Source organism: Lampetra fluviatilis, chromosome 4, assembly GCF_964198595.1.
Source record: "Lampetra fluviatilis chromosome 4, kcLamFluv1.1, whole genome shotgun sequence".
NCBI classification, from domain to species: Eukaryota; Metazoa; Chordata; class Hyperoartia; order Petromyzontiformes; family Petromyzontidae; genus Lampetra; species Lampetra fluviatilis.
In genome coordinates, this window is record NC_136278.1 from 29,025,493 (window position 1) to 29,043,637 (window position 18,145).

General features: G+C 48.6%; 1 protein-coding gene across 1 annotated transcript in view; it reads right to left on the reverse strand.

Moving 5' to 3' along the window:
• The window catches only part of LOC144931407 (uncharacterized), a 168,005-nt gene that overhangs the window by 20,794 nt on the left and 129,066 nt on the right, over nucleotides 1-18,145 (reverse strand). The window contains exons 42-56 of the mRNA XM_078855213.1: nucleotides 17,144-17,197; nucleotides 15,252-15,305; nucleotides 14,863-14,910; nucleotides 12,685-12,798; nucleotides 9,976-10,029; nucleotides 8,720-8,773; nucleotides 8,337-8,390; nucleotides 8,018-8,071; nucleotides 6,666-6,719; nucleotides 6,099-6,152; nucleotides 4,761-4,814; nucleotides 3,651-3,695; nucleotides 3,126-3,179; nucleotides 2,312-2,365; nucleotides 1,191-1,244 (exon numbers count right to left, since the gene is read on the reverse strand). Of these exons, the coding sequence (XP_078711339.1) occupies nucleotides 1,191-1,244; nucleotides 2,312-2,365; nucleotides 3,126-3,179; nucleotides 3,651-3,695; nucleotides 4,761-4,814; nucleotides 6,099-6,152; nucleotides 6,666-6,719; nucleotides 8,018-8,071; nucleotides 8,337-8,390; nucleotides 8,720-8,773; nucleotides 9,976-10,029; nucleotides 12,685-12,798; nucleotides 14,863-14,910; nucleotides 15,252-15,305; nucleotides 17,144-17,197 (855 nt within the window). The remainder of the gene's footprint in view (nucleotides 1-1,190; nucleotides 1,245-2,311; nucleotides 2,366-3,125; nucleotides 3,180-3,650; nucleotides 3,696-4,760; nucleotides 4,815-6,098; nucleotides 6,153-6,665; nucleotides 6,720-8,017; nucleotides 8,072-8,336; nucleotides 8,391-8,719; nucleotides 8,774-9,975; nucleotides 10,030-12,684; nucleotides 12,799-14,862; nucleotides 14,911-15,251; nucleotides 15,306-17,143; nucleotides 17,198-18,145) is intronic.

Here is an 18,145-nt window from a genome sequence, read left to right on the forward strand (position 1 = left end):
CGGGGAACAATTTAACCAACTTTGACGGGGAACAATTTAACCAACTTTGACGGGGAACAATTTAACCAACATTGACAGGGGAACAATTTAACCAACTTTGACAGGGAACAATTTAACCAACTTTGACAGGGAACAATTTAACCAACATTGACAGGGGAACAATTTAACCAACTTTGACAGGGAACAATTTAACCAACTTTGACAGGGAACAATTTAACCAACATTGGCAGGGAACAATTTAACCAACTTTGACGGGGAACAATTTAACCAACTTTGACGTGGAACAATTTAACCAACTTTGACAGGGAACAATTTAACCAACTTTGACGGGGAACAATTTAACCAACTTTGACGGGGAACAATTTAACCAAACAAAACTTGCCGCCATATCTCCATGTCAGCAGCAAACCAAGCGCTGTGAACATGAATTCATCTTCATTATGAAACGTTAATCACGAATCTCACCCTCACATTAAATAGTCACATTTCAGGGATGGCCTAAAAACCTCTCAATAATCACAATAAGCACCATTGCATTCCATTTAGTGACAAGGACAAATATGCCACCCAAGAGCTGTACCAACTGTTGGGGAAAGTGCCGCTTGTGGGCACTTTACCAAGGCTGGCGGCAGGGCACACGAGGGGGTGGCGTGGTTAGCACCACTCCCGGGCCGCTTTTGTCTCCAAGATGTTTTTTGTTCATGTTTTAGTTTTTTGTTTGTTGCGGTTGCACCCGATTCAAGAGTCGAATGGCTCACAGGGCTATACCAAATAAATGAAATTTTAAACTTGAACTTGAAAAACTCAGCGCCGATGTTCACGCATCACCACAAGTGACTCGCTTAAGAAGCGAGTCGACCTAGGGGAGGATCCAAGGCCGTCTCAGATATTCGTCACCGACATCGGCCGTGGGCGGGAATCGAAACTCGGCTCGCCAGATTCCAAGCGCGGCGCGCCAACCCCTGCGCCACCGCTGCGCCACTCGGTAACAGCGCTGTCACTGAGCGGGCAGTGACGGGCAGCACTTTCGCTCGGTGGGGAGTGGTGGCCAAGCAAACGACGCATCTTGATGCTGCGACCAGAGCCGCTGTCACTTGCAGCACAGAAACGGCTGACGGCAAAAACAACTGGGATCACGGTGAACACCGTGGCCCCCTCAAGGTGTGTCCGATTTCATTTGCGACACTCACGGGTTCTCCCTGGACTCCCTTGGACCCGAGAGGCCCAGTGGCGCCCGGCTTGCCCTGTTAGTGCGAAAAACACACGAGCGCGATCGCAATCGAAGTCACGGGGCACGCGGGATTTGTGTCACGGCGACGGTGCTCGCTGGGTCATTGTTAACTGGCTTAGAGGCTGACCGCGATAGACTTTCGGCGCACGGTGACGTTGGTGCTAAGTCGTGCACACGTACAGCCCTGTCGTTGTATGCGTGTTGAACTTCCTTCGCACCGTACGTAGCCAACCATGCCAATCGTGCTGCACGCGACGTGTAAGCATGTCGGATGGCACACGCAATCCACTGCCCGATGAGGGCTTCTTTCCACGCTGGTCAGTGCGGGTTGGTGGAGGCAGGGAGCATAGACATTTTGAGGGCATAGTACAGTACAATGGATATTGTTACACCGCCCTGCGCTGACAATGTAACCCCGCAGCAGCCTATAAGACCTGTTCGAAGTCAATTGTTCACCCATCCAAGCACTATCCAGGCTGAACCTGCTCAGCATTATGCACAGTTTGGTTTTTGGGAGATGCTGAATCACCGCCGTGGGAATGATTGATTGACTCACGCAGATTGTTGCTATCAACACGCGTGGTAGCCACCATATCGGCATTCGCCGTGGCAGCTATACCCCCTGGGTAGAACAGCAGCTCACAGCTCAAGCGACGTGCCGCACTTTCAAGGGCCCCACGCTAAACGCTTTCAAGCTTTCAATTCCGGTTCTGTGATTCTGCACTTGCTCTGTTACTATAGTACTATACCACCTTCAACTTTTATGAACGACTGGGTGTTTAAGGTTATCGATTTGTCGCATTATTTGGCTGTATAGCAAATAAAAAAATGCAATTACTTTACTATGCAAGTAAAAAAATGTGTGTGTTGAATATTTATGTGTTTTAATTATTATTTAGGGCCCTTTTATAACATGTGCTACAGGTCCCGCACTATCTGAATCTGGCACTGCATCACACGCTCTCAATCCACACACAATTTCGAAAGCGCCGTTTGTTGCAGGCTGCTTGACGTTTCGGGCCTTTGGGCCCTGTGCTCAGCAACCGTGTTCAACGAATAATAATAATAAAAACATCTTACCGGCTCTCCGCGGAGGCCTGGAGGGCCCTGCGGCCCCGGGGGACCCGGGTCACCCTGTCACCAGTGGGAAGTCGGGGAGAGAAATGGGCATCGTAAATCTTCCCCATAACCGAGGGCACCGTGCGTGCCCCACCAACTCGCGCGCCACGCCACGGCACGCTCGACCGCGCCGGCGCCGATGTCCGTCAACCGCGCCACGAGCACCACGGCAGGAGCAGCCTGCGTTTTGTTTCGGGGACGCGCGAGCTGTATGGAAGTTAAACGCTTCTTTGCGCTGTTCGAAGCAGAATTCTGCGCACGCGCGCAGCCTCCTTGTCGATCCACGGCTGGTGCGGGCGTGAATCGTTAACCATCATAAAAAAAGGATAACAGGTGAATGAGAGTTTAATACACATACTAACATCAGTTGAGTCTACAAACGTCGCGTGTGTATTATGTCACATCTCTGTGGAACATCCTCCCATATGTTCCCCCCTAAGTTGCTGCAATAATAATGATAATAACTGACAACTCATGCACAGCCTCCTCGTCGATGCACGGCTGGGCTAGGGATGAATCGTATACCGTCATGAAAAATAACAAATGAATAAGAGTTTACCCATCGTTCCGAATGCCCCGCCGGGAGATTGAACTGGCGACCTCTGAACTGTCCAGCGCGCAAACCATTAAGACCGCGGCAGCATCCTATTTGAGCAAGTGTGTCAAAATCTGGAATTGGGAAAAACAGCCGGTAACCTGACGAAATAGATGGACAGTGTCTCCTGGGAGTGAATGCATGGCAATGTGGTTACTGGGCTGGCGATGCGGGTTTTACCGGCGCTCCGTTGGGGCCCTCTCGTCCGGGCTGTCCACTCATGCCCTGTTCGCCCTGCAGCAAAACACCACACTCGTCATTGGCGCCGGGGAAGCGTTGCACTTCACGGCGAATTATTTTGAAAAAAAAAAAAGACCCGACATCAAATGAAACGTTGTTTGGCGTGATGGTGCAACGAAAGCGAGCTGCCACATTCGGTTCTTCAAGAAGCCACTTGGGGGGGGGGGGGCGCAAGCGTCGTGCATCGGCACAACCCAAACAACAAAAAACATCACCCCCATAGTAGGAATGTGGAATTCCCATCGCATCCGATGGAAACGAGCGTTGTCTCATTTCTCGTTGAGCAAGGAGACCTCTGACTTTTTAAACGCAGTAATAATAATGATAAAAAAAGGAATGTCCAAGCAATAGCACAGCCTAAAAGAAACCTCCACGCATGAACCATCGAGCGAATCTCTGAGAAAATGAGAACACACCACGAACGCCACAATGTTCCATCGGAAGGGAAAATAAATAATGACTCACGCGCAGGCCGGGTGGCCCGACTAGGCCCTTGTGACCTTTGAAGCCCTGTGATTCACACACACACAGACGCACACGCACACACACATATGTACGCACACACACGCAGGCACACAGACACACAAATGAGCTCCAGGGTACGTCATGGATATTACTTCATGCTGTGTTGCACTGTGCCGAATGACATTGACTGAATAAATAAAAAATAATATATCGTATAAAATTGGAATCAGGCGTTAGGATCCTCAGGATGAAAGAGCGTTGCCCCAGGGTTAAAGATGCAAACGTCGCAGGAGAGAAAAAGGCTGCAACGCAATGCGTGTGTGAATAAACTGTGGCTCATTACCACCACCACCACCACTGCGGAGAGGTATCGTACATTATACGACACAAGAACCACGGCAATCGTATTGTCAATTTGGTGAAAAATCGGTGTCAATTAATGATCGTAGCTCAATGAATCTCTCCTACATTTTTTTAACTCCTGATTTTTTTTTTTTACGAACTAACAATAATAAACACTCACAAAAATAATGAAAAGTTTAGTGGAGACAATAATACCTATCACCCATTACATTCGTGGAGTGTGTAAATAATTTTCTTGAGCAATTGGTGGAATGTTGACTCAATGACACAATGGTTTTCTGACAGCGTGTGTGTTATGATCAACATTGATTGTAAAGTTACAATGATGAGAAACTGATGGCAGCCTTACATTGAGTGAAATGCAGTTGAATAACTAGTAAGCAATCCTTATTCATATTTGAAGCGCATCAGAGTACAAAAACAAGACTATAGAATGTTGAGGTACAATTACAAAGTTACATGAAACTGATATCGTGAAAATTATCACATCGTGAAATATGATATTGGATCGTGAAAAAACAATATCACATAATCCGTACCACGCACACATTTCAAAGTTTATTTCTCAGACTATGTGTGCAGAGAGGTGATTAAGCAGCTTTTGCAGGCTTGAGGGGCAAAAAAGCTGTTTATGCATAGTTATGAACCTCTGAAGTTCCCGTAATTGCCGTATAAAACACGTGCGCAAATATGAAGGTCATCTATTGAAAGGCAACAAAGACGAAATAGAAATGGCAAGCGACTCACCGGAAACCCACGTGCTCCTGGCTTTCCGGCTGTTCCCGGCTCTCCTGGGCTGCCCTAAAATTTGTGCCAATAAAAGCAACCGTTTTGAAAATTAGTGTAATCACAATCAGGCACACAACACAATTACGTGGAATGGCAGCCACTCGCCAGCGTTATTAAACTTGCTCGAGTTATTATTTTAATGATGCTAATGGTTCCCAACAGGCATCCCAATTTCCAGTGAAGTAGCACTCCTTTGCAAATGGCCTTCATTAAGTCGGTGGAGGAATTTTTTTGTCCGTGACCACCGTTACTCTGTGAGAGTGTGACACTTCACCGAATCTCCAGTTGCAGCAAATTTTCTCACAGCCACGGATTTTCTGTTGTTGCCTCTGGGCAGGTAGGTCCGGGATGACCGTGTGAATGGGTTCTGCAGGCTGAACGAGTCATCCAGAGGTCACCGATGCAATCTCTCGGGCTAGATGGTTTAAAGAATTTTTGTTCATCTACCCAGCAGCATGAATGGGTGAAACAGCTTCTGAAAGATAATCTAATAGCTCAGTGGGCTTTACCTGGTAAGATAAAATAGTAAAATTGTATTTGTATATATGAAAGTGATTTGTTTACCTTTCCTATACTTTGCAATCCTATCGCATTTTTATATTATTTGTTGTTGCAACGTTCTGACCTGCCCCTCCTGGACATCTGTAAAAAAATAGCTTTATAGCTCATCGGATTCCTCCAGTATAATTAAATATTCAGATTTTGAATTGATCGACAGGTCGCATTTGGTGGGTTAAAGTGTGGGGTACGCCCACCTCTCTCAAGATGTCTGACCAGTGTGGAAGAATAGGTCAATCACCCTTTTGTAGGGACCATCTACAGCTCTCTCTAGTGGAGGCTATTTCTCCAGCAGTGTCGTGAACAAGTAATTCAACGATACAATGATATCTTTATTTATTTATTTTACCAGGTAAGGCCCACTGAGCTAAAAAGCTCTTTTTCAGAAGCGACCTGGCCACAAATGATAGCTCAACGAAGTGGCCTATCACGTGGAAATGTATAGCAGCCAAATACTCTAAACGCGTGTGGTTCTAAATGTGGAGGGAAAAATCAGAGGACCCGGAGAAAAATCCACGCGACCACGGGGAGAGAGACTATGCAAAATACAAATATACAGCAGCAGGCATCAGGGTCAGGATCGAACCCACGACCTCCTGCATACCAGGCAAGGTAGTTAACAAATCAAATCAAACCGACGGACTTCCGGATTGTGAGTTCAGCATGCGAACTATTACGCCATGGCAGCATCCGCTAATACCATAACGGGGATACGAAAAATAACGAGATCAAACTTGCCGCTTCGCCCGGAGCTCCGTTCCTGCCGTTCTCTCCCTCCAGCCCGGGCGGGCCCTGTCAGGAAACATCAGCAGCCACACCACACAACACACACACACACACGTGTACGGGGCGGACCACGAGTCCCCACTCTCCAAGCCGAGAGGCGGGCCCTCACCTACCTTGCCCCAAATCCGTACCCGCGCGGCAAATTTTCCGAAGCTTCCAGCGGTCGAACGTTCGCAGCAAAGTGTGAAAAATTGATGATTGCAGCAGCCAGTGGTAGACCTCCAGCCCCTGACATTGACATCCGACTTATCTTTTCATTTGTTATTTCTAGAGTTACCGAATTATTCATTTATTTGTGAGGTTTTTGCTGTTGTCATTGTGTTAAATGTACAATGAATGTACCCATCGGGCCGGAGCATGCCAATGTCGCCCGACGGCACGCAATTGCGCGTGCTCGCGCTTCTTATCGAGTGCGAGCCATCGCTCAGTAGGCACGCGCGGCGCTGAAGCAAATGTCAGACGCGCTCCTAATTTGGCGACGTCCGCTGTGAATGGAACTAAGAGCTGAGATTATCTTACAGGGATGCCTGGAAGACCTTGAGACCCCATCATTCCAGGGGAACCGTCTTTTCCCTTGGGGGTAGGGGAGGGGATTAAGAAGAAATAGCAGACGAATTAATACCTACGTGTGATACGCGAGTGTTGTAAACAGCCATTTCATGCGGGTGAATTTTGCATAAATAGAGCGACACGGATTTTTATGCATGCTTCCGTTGATGTTAAATAGTTCAAACAGATTAACAGAAGATGGAAAAAGAAAAGGCTTCAAATTTGCCCCTTTCTGGCAATAATACAGGTGTTAAGATGTTCAAACACTAATTATATAACCTATTACAAGGCATTAAGTCTGCATTGATGTATTCGTTGAATTTCTTTCGCACAGATCGTAGCCAACTTTGCGAGTCGGAGGTGCGGGGAAGGACAACACATACTTGTGGTAAAACGTACAAACAAATATGATTTCATCGTGTAAGCATTGTCCTTGAAACTGATCTGCCTCCACCAGAAACAGCCTCTTCAATGGTGTTGTGTCACCAGTGCTGGAACAACGAATGCCAACAGGCGAACACACGCTCACGTGGTCGTGGCTAAGTCAGCGTTGCGGATTTTACACGAACGCATCGCCGGATAAACACGTGCGCCTTTTGATGAAAAGTTGTCCCGAAATGCATCATTCGTCAATGAAGCCGTTCTATGCACACGGTGGCTTGGACTGCGCGGTTGAAAACGTTGGCAACGTGTGCAAACGTACGCTTAGGGTTCACACTATCTGGGGAATCCCAGTGATCCTTCAGTGGCGCACAACAACAGAAGGATTCAACAAGCACAGCCCGAGATTCTGGCGAACACCCTGGGAGCGTCTCGAGGCTCAATACGATGCGTGTCACTCACGCCGCGGCCAAAGAAGTCCAACAAACATACACACGGTACAATCTTCACCCTAGCCAGTGTTAGCGGGTAAAGGTTTTACCATGGGGAGGGGTAGAGCAGTGGTCGGTGTGCTGCGCTATGAAGCCGGCGAGCCGAGTTCGATGACCAATAACAGTGGGGGAGATATAAGGAACCGGTTCAGGGCCTCCCCTAGGTCGACTCAGCCTAAAATGAATAACCGGTGCGGTGTGTAAGCATCAGCACTGGGGAGGCAAAGGTGGCCGGGCGTGGTGCTGACCACCCACCTCCCTCGTGTGCCTTTGCCGGCCTTCATAGGTGCTACTCGCTAACAGCACTTGTCTCAGCAGCATGTTAAAGGCTACACGGGGGATCTTTGCATAGTTGTATGAATCTATCTCAAATTGAAACTTTTGAACGGCGGATGCCACCTTGATAGGCACCCTGCATTCTACAAGGAGAACAACAGCGAGACATCTGACCTTCTCTCCCGGTAATCCGGCGTGTCCCGGTGTCCCAGAGTCTCCTTTCAATCCCTGCAACAACAAACCCAAAATGCTCTCCCCGTCAGTCGCTCTTTTACACGTGGCAAAAAGAAAAAAGAAAGTGTACGTCTTGAGAGATCACAAAACCACGGTTATTTTCCCACGCAGCAAACGCTCTTCCTGCTCAGGCGGGAGAGGCGGCGGTTCGCGGCCGAGATCGAAAACCGAAGGGCGCCCCGGAGATCCGGCAAACCCGCGCGCGCGACGAACGCTAACACCGCAGCGACACAAAAAAATCACGGAAACGTTCACTCACCGGCGGGCCGGAGAGGCCGGGCGGACCTGGGTAGCCCGGTATGCCCGGCGAACCCTGGAAACAACACGAGAGCGCGCGTCCCTCGGTTAAGTAAACAACACGAGAGCGCGCGTCCCTCGGTTAAGTAAACAACACGAGAGCGCGCGTCCCTCGGTTAAGTAAAAAACACGAGAGCGCGCGTCCCTCGGTTAAGTAAAAAACACGAGAGCGCGCGTCCCTCGGTTAAGTAAAAAACACGAGAGCGCGCGTCCCTCGGTTAAGTAAACAACACGAGAGCGCGCGTCCCTCGGTTAAGTGCACGGCGCTTGCCGACCGCCGTAAAAACAACACGGCGCCGAGGTGCGGTTCGTGCTGGCGGGCTCGCAGGTGGTCGGAGCTCCTACCATGTCTCCCTTCTCGCCCGCCGTTCCCGAATATCCACGTTCGCCTTTCATCCCCTAGAGCGGGGGGGGGGGGGGGGGTGAGACAACAACGGTGGATGGAGAGGGCCGCGAGGCTGTGTCGCGCGCCGGCTCTCCGTCCTGGGTTTTTATTTATAGTCGTGCCGCGGGGCCGCCCGTCCGCCCGCCCGCCACGATGTCTGTCCGACGTTTCGCTCCGCGCGCCGGGGGGAGCTCTTCCTCGGGGCCGCTCAACTCGGTTGCGTGCAAGTCGGCACGCGGAGGGAAACGTGGAACGTGAGGACGGGGACGCTGAACAGCGCCCGCGGTACAACCGCATAAAACACACTGGAGACATACACGGCACAACCGCCAAAAGCTACGGGGTATCACAAATATTACATTGATATTCGAAAATCTTTCTTTTTTCATCCAAATAAAAATTAGTCTCACAAAAAGCACGATCTTATTTATTGACTTCATTATCTACTCATTCGTTCACTCGCGCATTATTTAACTTTTGCGAGTTCATTGCTTTTGTTCAGTGATACAACTACCCTCTCATTCTCTCTCTCTCTGTACCATGCCCTTTCTCAAAAGACGTCGTCGACAATGGGCTCCATCGAATCGTGGCTCTGCCCACGATATCGCTCAAGAATCCCCCAATAACGAGAACATCCCGCGGATCATCCCAGCAAGGTGGGGTGCCCTGGAGCCGCAGCGGTTAACACGTCGAAGAATGAAACCTGGAGACTTGAGCTCGATTGCCAGCCACGATTATCGTGAGTGGCGACCGATATCTGAAGCAGTCCTGGGCCCCAAACCTTCACCGTTCTACAGCGAATAGCACGATTGACGAAGGGCTGTAAGTTATTACTATTTGAAAGTAACAAACTATTAAACATGGGGCACCAACTAAGACTGCAGGGTAAATTCGGTCCCAAAAAATTATATATCCGCAATGAACCAGCCAAGTTTATCCCTCTCTAACCTGCACCCCATTGGGGACTCAATCGCATTTTAGGACTGGGTTTTACAGGCAGTAGTTGTGAAGAGGTGAGGGCTGAAACCCATGAATGCCACTGCACCAGGGAAGGCCTTGCACGAGGCGCAAGCCTGTCAATCGGTATGGCACAAGTCACTCTCTCATTCACTCATTGTCTGGGCCACTGAGGCAGTGAAAGTCCACGTGTCCGAACGAGAGCGCAACAAGACGGCTCTGTTGCTACGGCGCTATATTTGCATGCGGTTGTTCGTACCGGCAAACCGGGAGGGCCAGAAACTCCTTGGTCTCCTCTCTCGCCAGCAGCACCCTAGAGCATTCAAACACACGGCTCTTAAGTCCCATCATGTATAATGGATGGCACTTACACCTCAGGCAGGGAGAGAAGTGGGAAGCGATGATGCCGACGGAGCACTCAAGAGTTCAGCGCGTAGGGGGGTGACGATCGTGAAGGGCTCGGCAGAGGAGCACCGAGTGTGGGGATCCATAGTTAAAGTGTAGGCGCTCGCAAATACCGGGCCAGCCCGCAAGCACTCCGCCGATTGTAGCGCGTACCGTGGCGAAGCGGAACACGGAGCAAGAGGACACTCGGGTGGAGACTCTTTTAGGAGCCCAATGGCTGAGCCGATGGGTGTCTTTCGCCCTCTTGTAAAAAAAACGAGGCCATGTGTAGCGGTGGGCACAAGTGACCACAATTGCCACTGATTGTAGCCAATATGCGTTTCGAGATGATCGCTTGATTGCTCCTCTCGTCAGTTGCATCTACGGATGCTCCCGCAATAAAAAGCAACTCGGAGGCCCCTGATGTTCATGAAGCATTCCATTTGTGATAATAACTTATCGCCTTATGCCGCTACCTTTCAAACCGTGCGTCAGCATTGCCAATAGGCACTTATATGGATGCCATAAATAATTGTGTTCTTGAGGCATTCATGAACAACGTACTTATTCAACAAGGGATGTGACTTGGAGACGGTAATTCTAAAACGATTGAGGCCAGACTGCGTTGACGTGACCATGCACACACGCACACACGCTTCCCTTTGAGCGTTCGCGTCACTTATTTAGCCTTGACTGAATTTATTGTGTGCATTTGCATTAGTAACACTTAGCCGGATCACAATAATATATATTTTATAAGATGGTTTTATTTCCCCCCCACCTACCGTTTATTATGTTTACGCTGTCGAGAATACAATCGAGAAATCATGTAAAAAATACATTTTCGATGCCTTGACACCCGTTTCAGATCTTTTTGCACGCACAAACAAAAACTGACAATGACGACATTTGTTACTTATGAGCTACTTATTTACGTGATTACGTTTTTTAAAAAAGGGGTTTACTTGAATATCTGTGCACTGCGTTTTGAACCTTCGCGGGCCTGGGCTTGATGCCCAGCCACTACTAACATCAGTGGTGAGCGTTATCTCAACTGGACATGGGTGGCCTCTACTACCAACCAGCCTGACCAGCACGGTGAAGTATGACCACACACCCTCAAAGCCCAACGTTGGGGGTGCGCGATACCGTCATCCAGCAGTGGATTGACAAAGGACCGCAGACTTACATGGGAACGTGCTATGGAAAGGAACGCCACATTGTCTCTGTTCTGAAGTTCTTAGAAGCGTACTCGCTTTGAGAAACGCCTCAACTCTTATCGATCACTCATTCCGTAGTGCTGTTTGTTGCTGGCGACTCGGTATTTTAGGTCTTTGGGCCTGAGCTCACCAATCGCGATAAAATAAAAAAAAACAGGCAAAAGTAATGGTGAAGTTTTACCCAAGGACCTACATGGCACGGGGAGGCGTTCATCCAGCCATTCTGATCGACGGAAGACTAAAACATCGAATGAAAATATATGCTGCGTCGGGAAATGTAAGCACTGGAAACGCGCAAGGCGAGCTACGGGCGCGATGCAACGCAGTCCTGTGGCATGACCTTGCTTCAAAGGGGGCAAACAAAAACACGGGAGGGCACGCAGCAGAGTCGATGTTAAACAACCTTGAAACAAATGTTAAACGGCGAACAGAAGCGTGCCGATACGATCAGCGTTCGTCCGTCGCACATCCGGCTCTCGCTCTGACCCCCGTGTATTCGGACATCTGTGTACAAGAGCTTTGTAGCTCGTCGGATTCCTCCGCTATGAGCGAATATTCCGATTCTGGTTGCATGTATTCGAGGGGAAGGCTGCGACACCCCATCGCTCCATTGTAACCACTTGAGGATTTTGTCCGGCAGCATGCAAACCCCCTCTTCCTGGTTATTTCGGTAAAGTCACGTAGAAGAGAAATAATAAAAAAAACATAATAAAATACAATTCTCACGACGTTTCGGCCACAACGCAAGCAGCCGTCCTCAGGTGAAGAACAGGGCTGTCGGAAAGACAGCGTCTGAATAATTCTGAATGATTCAGACGCTGTCTTTTCGACAGCCCTGTTCTTCACCTGAGGACGGCTGCTTGCGTTGTGGCCGAAACGTGGTGAGAATTTGATTTGATTATGTTTAATTTTATTATTTTATTATTTCCCTTCTACGTGACTTTACCGAAAGAACCAAGAAGATGAATCCCTGCAGTCAGGAAAGCTTTAAATCGAAGCATGCAAACCATTGGGGGCAGTTTGTACATCGAATGAAGCTCGCAAATTACGGAGAAAACCCACCGCTGCTATTACATGGATTTAGTAGGGGGGCTGAGCTGAGGGGGTGGTGGCAGGAGGGGGTGGTGGTCCTGATATGTGATATGTCCAGTTTTTGTAAACAGGGCCCTAAATTAATTATGATAAAAAAATTGCATTTTACTGTGGTAAATATCAATTAAAAAAATGGCTAAATTGTGGGAGGAGGGGGGTGGGTCCTATTAGCAGGGGACAAAGTGCAGGGACGAGATCGAGGCAGGCGGCGCCGCGAGAGGTTAGCAGCTGAGGGGGAGGGGCGGAGTTGGGGGAGGGCGGGGGTGCAGTACCTTGTTGCCGTCACTGCCGCTGGGCCCTGCTGTGCCCGCGTGGCCTTTGTCTCCCTTGAGGCCGGGCAGCCCGGGGAAGCCCGGGGGCCCCGGGGGACAGTCGGTGCACGCGTCCTGGCAAGACGCGGCGAGAGTTAGGAGGTCCGGGAGACTTTAGGGCCGCGCGATTGCGAGGTATTGCTTTGTTGACGGTGCTTAATAAGCACAAATAACAAGAACAACTCAGCACATTTGTCAAGGATACTGCCATAAGATGGAAATGTTATACAATACAACAAGTGGAATATTGGGCAACGGTCCCTCCTCATGGCTCCTCTGTAATGAAGATGGGCAAATGCCCGACACGTCACCTATTGTATGCGTTAGTTCTCTTTGCGGCAGTGTGCTTGACAAATGTGTGGAGTTTTCACAAATAAATCCTTCATTAGGTGGCTGGGTGACTCAGAGGTCAAAGCAATCAGTTAGCATTGCTGACACGGTGGGTTTGAATCTAGGATTCAACCAACCGTGGTTAAACTTGGTCCTTAACTCTGGTGAGTTGATGGCCTTAGCCCAGCCACCAAATAATGTACAAAATCCCATCACATTCACCGATTTTTTTTTTTTTAAATGAAAGCACTGATAATAGAAAGAAACATTGGTTTGACTGCAATGCAACAAATGTTACTTTTAATCAGTGCATGGGGGGGAAAGTGAGCCTCCCCTGCCCCAGTGCTTGGGTAAAAATGGTAACAGCAAGGAGCTGTTGTGTGGTTAAAATTGGACACTGCAAGGAGCTGTCGTGTGGTTAAAAATGGACACTGCAAGGAGCTGTTGTGTGGTTAAAAATGGACACTGCAAGGAGCTGTCGTGTGGTTAAAAATGGACACTGCAAGGAGCTGTTGTGTGGTTAAAAATGGACACTGCAAGGAGCTGTTGTGTGGTTAAAAATGGACACAGCAAGTAGCTGTTGTGTGGTTAAAAATGGACACAGCAAGGAGCTGTTGTGTGGTTAAAAATGGACACAGCAAGGAGCTGTTGTGTGGTTAAAAATGGACACAGCAAAGAGCTGTTGTGTGGTTAAAAATGGACACTGCAAGGAGCTGTTGTGTGGTTAAAAATGGGCACTGCAAGGAGCTGTTGTGTGGTTAAAAATGGACACTGCAAGGAGCTGTTGTGTGGTTAAAAATAGACACTGCAAGGAGCTGTTGTGTGGTTAAAATGGACACTGGATGGAGCTGTTGTGTGGTTAAAAATGGACACTGGATGGAGCTGTTGTGTGGTTAAAAATGTCACTGCAAGGAGCTGTTGCGTGGTTAAAAATGGACACTGGATGGAGCTGTTGTGTGGTTAAAAATGGACACGGCAAGGAGCTGTTGTGTGGTTAAAAATGTCACTGCAAGGAGCTGTTGCGTGGTTAAAAATGGACACTGGATGGAGCTGTTGCGTGGTTAAAAATGGACACTGGATGGAGCTGTTGTGTGGTTAAAAATGGGCACTGGAAGGTTCTATGACGAGGTTCTGTGTGATATCTGCTTCTGCGCATCGCTATCACGCAGGGTACAACGCTTCCCTGCAAGAGTATGACATAATTAAAGCGTGCAAGAAGATAATAAGGTCACGTCTGTACATTTCACGGAACACATGTAAGGGTGTGAAACCACACTGAGAAAGGATTCTGGAATTGTCTTATATCTGACGTTAGGATCTAACGCGTGTCGCTTGTGATGTCACCGCGCAGCTGGCTAAGGAAACATCACTCTGCATCAATTTATCCGGCGGTTTCCTTGGCAGCTCGGAGAAGCTGTGCACGGATTAAACGGGGGGAAAAACCACTCCGTCGGCGTAGTTTTCAGTGCTAAATGAGAGAAATTAAAGGCGCATCATGTCAAGCGATTGTAAAAACGACAGCAAGCACCAACATTTAAATTCCACCTGCAGCACCCTGCCCTCTCTATAACATTTCCAATTCACTTGAACCAAAAACAAACGGGCTCGTATTTCCACACACTCTAATATCGCCGCGCAACTAGCCGGGTTTTTTTCACGCAGAGTCTTGAGATTCAGTCGCATTCAGACTGCGCTGTGAACTCGAACCGCATTGCATTTGCGCCGGATTAAATGCAAGTGTCTGTTCCGAGAGCGCACGACCAATGCGGTTCGCTTTCTCGTGAGCAGCTTCCCCAGCAGGTGGTTTACCTTCAGGAAGTTGGTGATGTCTTTCGGGTACAACAGCGGATGTGGATGCTGGACACGAGATGTAATTCCATTAGTAAAGGGGGGAGGGGGGAGGATGGAAAAGCAACAAAGTAAATTGCGTGAGTGCCATTGCTTCATCAAGGCTCACAAGCTCCCACACTATGAATCACATTTCAGAAAGTACTGCCACATTAATGAGATTAATCCGGAAAAAGTAAATTACACGATTTAATATTTCATCTGTTTAGATTGAATTATCTCCGAGCCATCAAAGTGCATACGCCCTGGTGAGTCTGCTGCTCTGCCGTTTGAACTGGCGGTGATTAATAACCCGCGCGCGGTTCTGGGCGGCGGGCACACTTCCGTTGACAAATTAAGAGAATACCTACTGCCTCTCCTGGTGGGCCGGGGGGGCCCGGAATGCCATCCTTTCCTGCGGGACCCTGTAAAACACGGACACAATGTTTGTGACATAAGCCAGTCCTCACAGCAACAGCCATCCTCGCATTCATATGGGTTGCAAATGGACAGGTTTTTGTTGTTGTTGTTATTGTATTATCACGCTTGTGCAGCCAGGAATGCCCCATCCGCGTGTCTTGAGTCATTTTCAGGAGGGTTATGCCACGGGTTCGCCAGGAGGGGGTATAATTGCTTCATGTAATCCCTAATTGAGTCCTGCGGCACTTCGTGTTCATGTTTTCGAATTGTTCAACGTGACTTTAGCGGTGTCGGGCGACGGAGGGTTTACGATGCACACTTTGTTCACGCGATCTGACTCAAAACATCAATTATGAAACGTTTCTTTAGTTTTTCTAACTAATTAAAACAATTTAACTATAAAGAAAAGTTTCAATGCTCGGAAACATGCCGATACTTAGCGATTAATAACATAATCAGCTTTGGCCGATTTACGTCTTCACACAAAGTTGAGAGGTTTGTACTCCAATTAAGTACATAGCGATGCAGTATCATGCGACGCAGTTGTATTTAGCCACTCCATTACCCCAGCTTGCAATCGTATTGTTAAAGGTGCAGCCCTGCGATTGCTTGCTGATGCCACTGCAAACAGAACAACTTCAATTCGACAGTTTTATAGAGAGTCGAGAGAGTATGTGGCTATTTGAGCCACGATGGCCAGGGGTCTCCGAAGGGGCAGCAAAAGCTACACTTTACCCCGCCACACATGATCCGCCGAAAGACTTTGGTCGTATTTATTTATACGGCAGGGTGGACAGAGGTGGAGGGGATTCATGAAATGCCGGAAAGACAAACCGGCGGACTCTGGATCGCAAGCCCAGCGTGCTAACCGTTATTACACCCCACAACGTTCCGCCGCAAATTAGACGCAGTCGCACGAAATCGGTGAGTTGCGAGCGGTCAATCCAACGTAAACTTTTAGGAACTCGTACGAGGGGTAAGGGTACAATGTTTGCCGAGTATTGCAGCGAAACTGATAACGGAAGGGTCATCCACACCAGTCGGGCGGTAATAAATAGTTGGGAGCGCCAAATATTAAAAGAAGCACCCACAGCAGTGGTTCTTAACTTGATTGGAAGCTTTCGTGACTGCAGGAATCCATACTTTTTGGTTCTTTCGGTAAAGTCACGCAGGTAGAAAAAATAATTAAAGAAAACACGACGTTTCGGTCGCAACACAAGCGGCTGCGTTCCGGTGAGAACAAAATTATCTGCTGTTGTAGCTTCATATCGGCACGGGAGGGGAGGAGGGGACGGAGGAGTTTGGCTGTTCGACAGCGAGAAGCCCTGCGCCCCGGCCGAACTGCGCACCGGCTGGGTCTTGGAATCGCACTCCGGCCGGGCGGAGAGCGCGAGCCAATTTCTACACGCGGTCACTGCGACGCCAAGCAGGGACGCTTCGAAAGGCCGAGGGCTTAACCCCAACGTGATGGGCCATCGGCATCTTTTTTTTTAACGGTCACGACCGGGTCGCCGAGGGCTACGTTTAAACGGCCCACGCTCCTTAGGCGGCAACATTAGCGTCATAATTTCAGCGTAATGGGGGCCAATAAGAGCGGCGCCCCCCCCGCCCCCCCTTTCTTCCACGGCCTGGGTCGTGACAAACAAGGCAAGGCCAGCCTGATGGAAAAAAATGAAATTTAAAACGTGGCGGCTTGGCTCGTGGTGGTTGTGGTGGTGTGACGCGTGACCCCTCCCCCCCTCCCCCGAGAGACATTTTCCCCATGGGTGCGTCGCTGATGAGGCGTTGTGCCCTTGCACGGTCCCAGTTAGCGCTGGGAAATCGTGTCCTCCCTCCCACTCACGTCGAGGCCTGCCATCCCTGGAGAGCCCGCAACTCCCGGCGGGCCTCTCTGTCCCTGAAGGAACAGAAATGGTTGTCCAGTTATTGCGGTCAACGGAGCTGGTAAAACGTACGCGCGCGTCGATCAGTTTCACGGAAAAAAAATGAAAAAAAAACCCATCAAGTAATTCCTGTGCAAGATTGATCGTCGTATTTTTTGTTGTTGATGATGAACATTTTTTTGAAGAAAAAAAAATATTACCGGTAATTACACTGATTAATTACAGGGATTAATTTAAACTCCACAATGTGTGGCAAAATTATTCGTTTGGGACTGTTATTCCCTCGACAGCTGTGTCCAATACAGCTAATTGAAAGATTTATGGTTTTCCATGAAATTCACATTAAATATATTTGACATGGCTGACAGAACCTCCCAGGAAAATCCAGCGCTCACTGATTCAGCTCCACATCCAATGGTAACACGAAGCTCAGCATTTGCAATGTTTAGGGTGCTTTAAAATAATTTCGAACGTCAACATATATGTACTGGACAGATTCACCGACATGCATCTCTTTTTTAAGAATGAGATCTGTGTATTCGATACACAAACTAACTGAAAAGGCCGCCCTAAGTCTTTTAACATTTGAAAGAGTCAGTTGTAATAGAATTCTAGCAAGGATGCCAGGTTCATCACCTCCATTGTTTATTGAACAGCGGGGAGGGATTGTTATTTTATTAAGTTGCCAGGATCTCAGTTTGACATTTCTACTGAATGGCAACTCCGTATGCAATCCATTCTTTCTTGTCGCCCCACGCTGAGCAACTGCCAAATATCAGAGACCGAGGAGTCATATTGAACGTGATGAAAGCCAGCGGTGCCATGGTGGCGAGATCATAACTACCTCGCCTGGTATACAGGAGGTCGTGGGTTTGATCCCGACCATGACGCCTGCTGTATATTTGGAGTTTGCATGTCTGTCTCCCCATGGTCACGTGGATTTTTCTCCAGGTCCTCCAGTT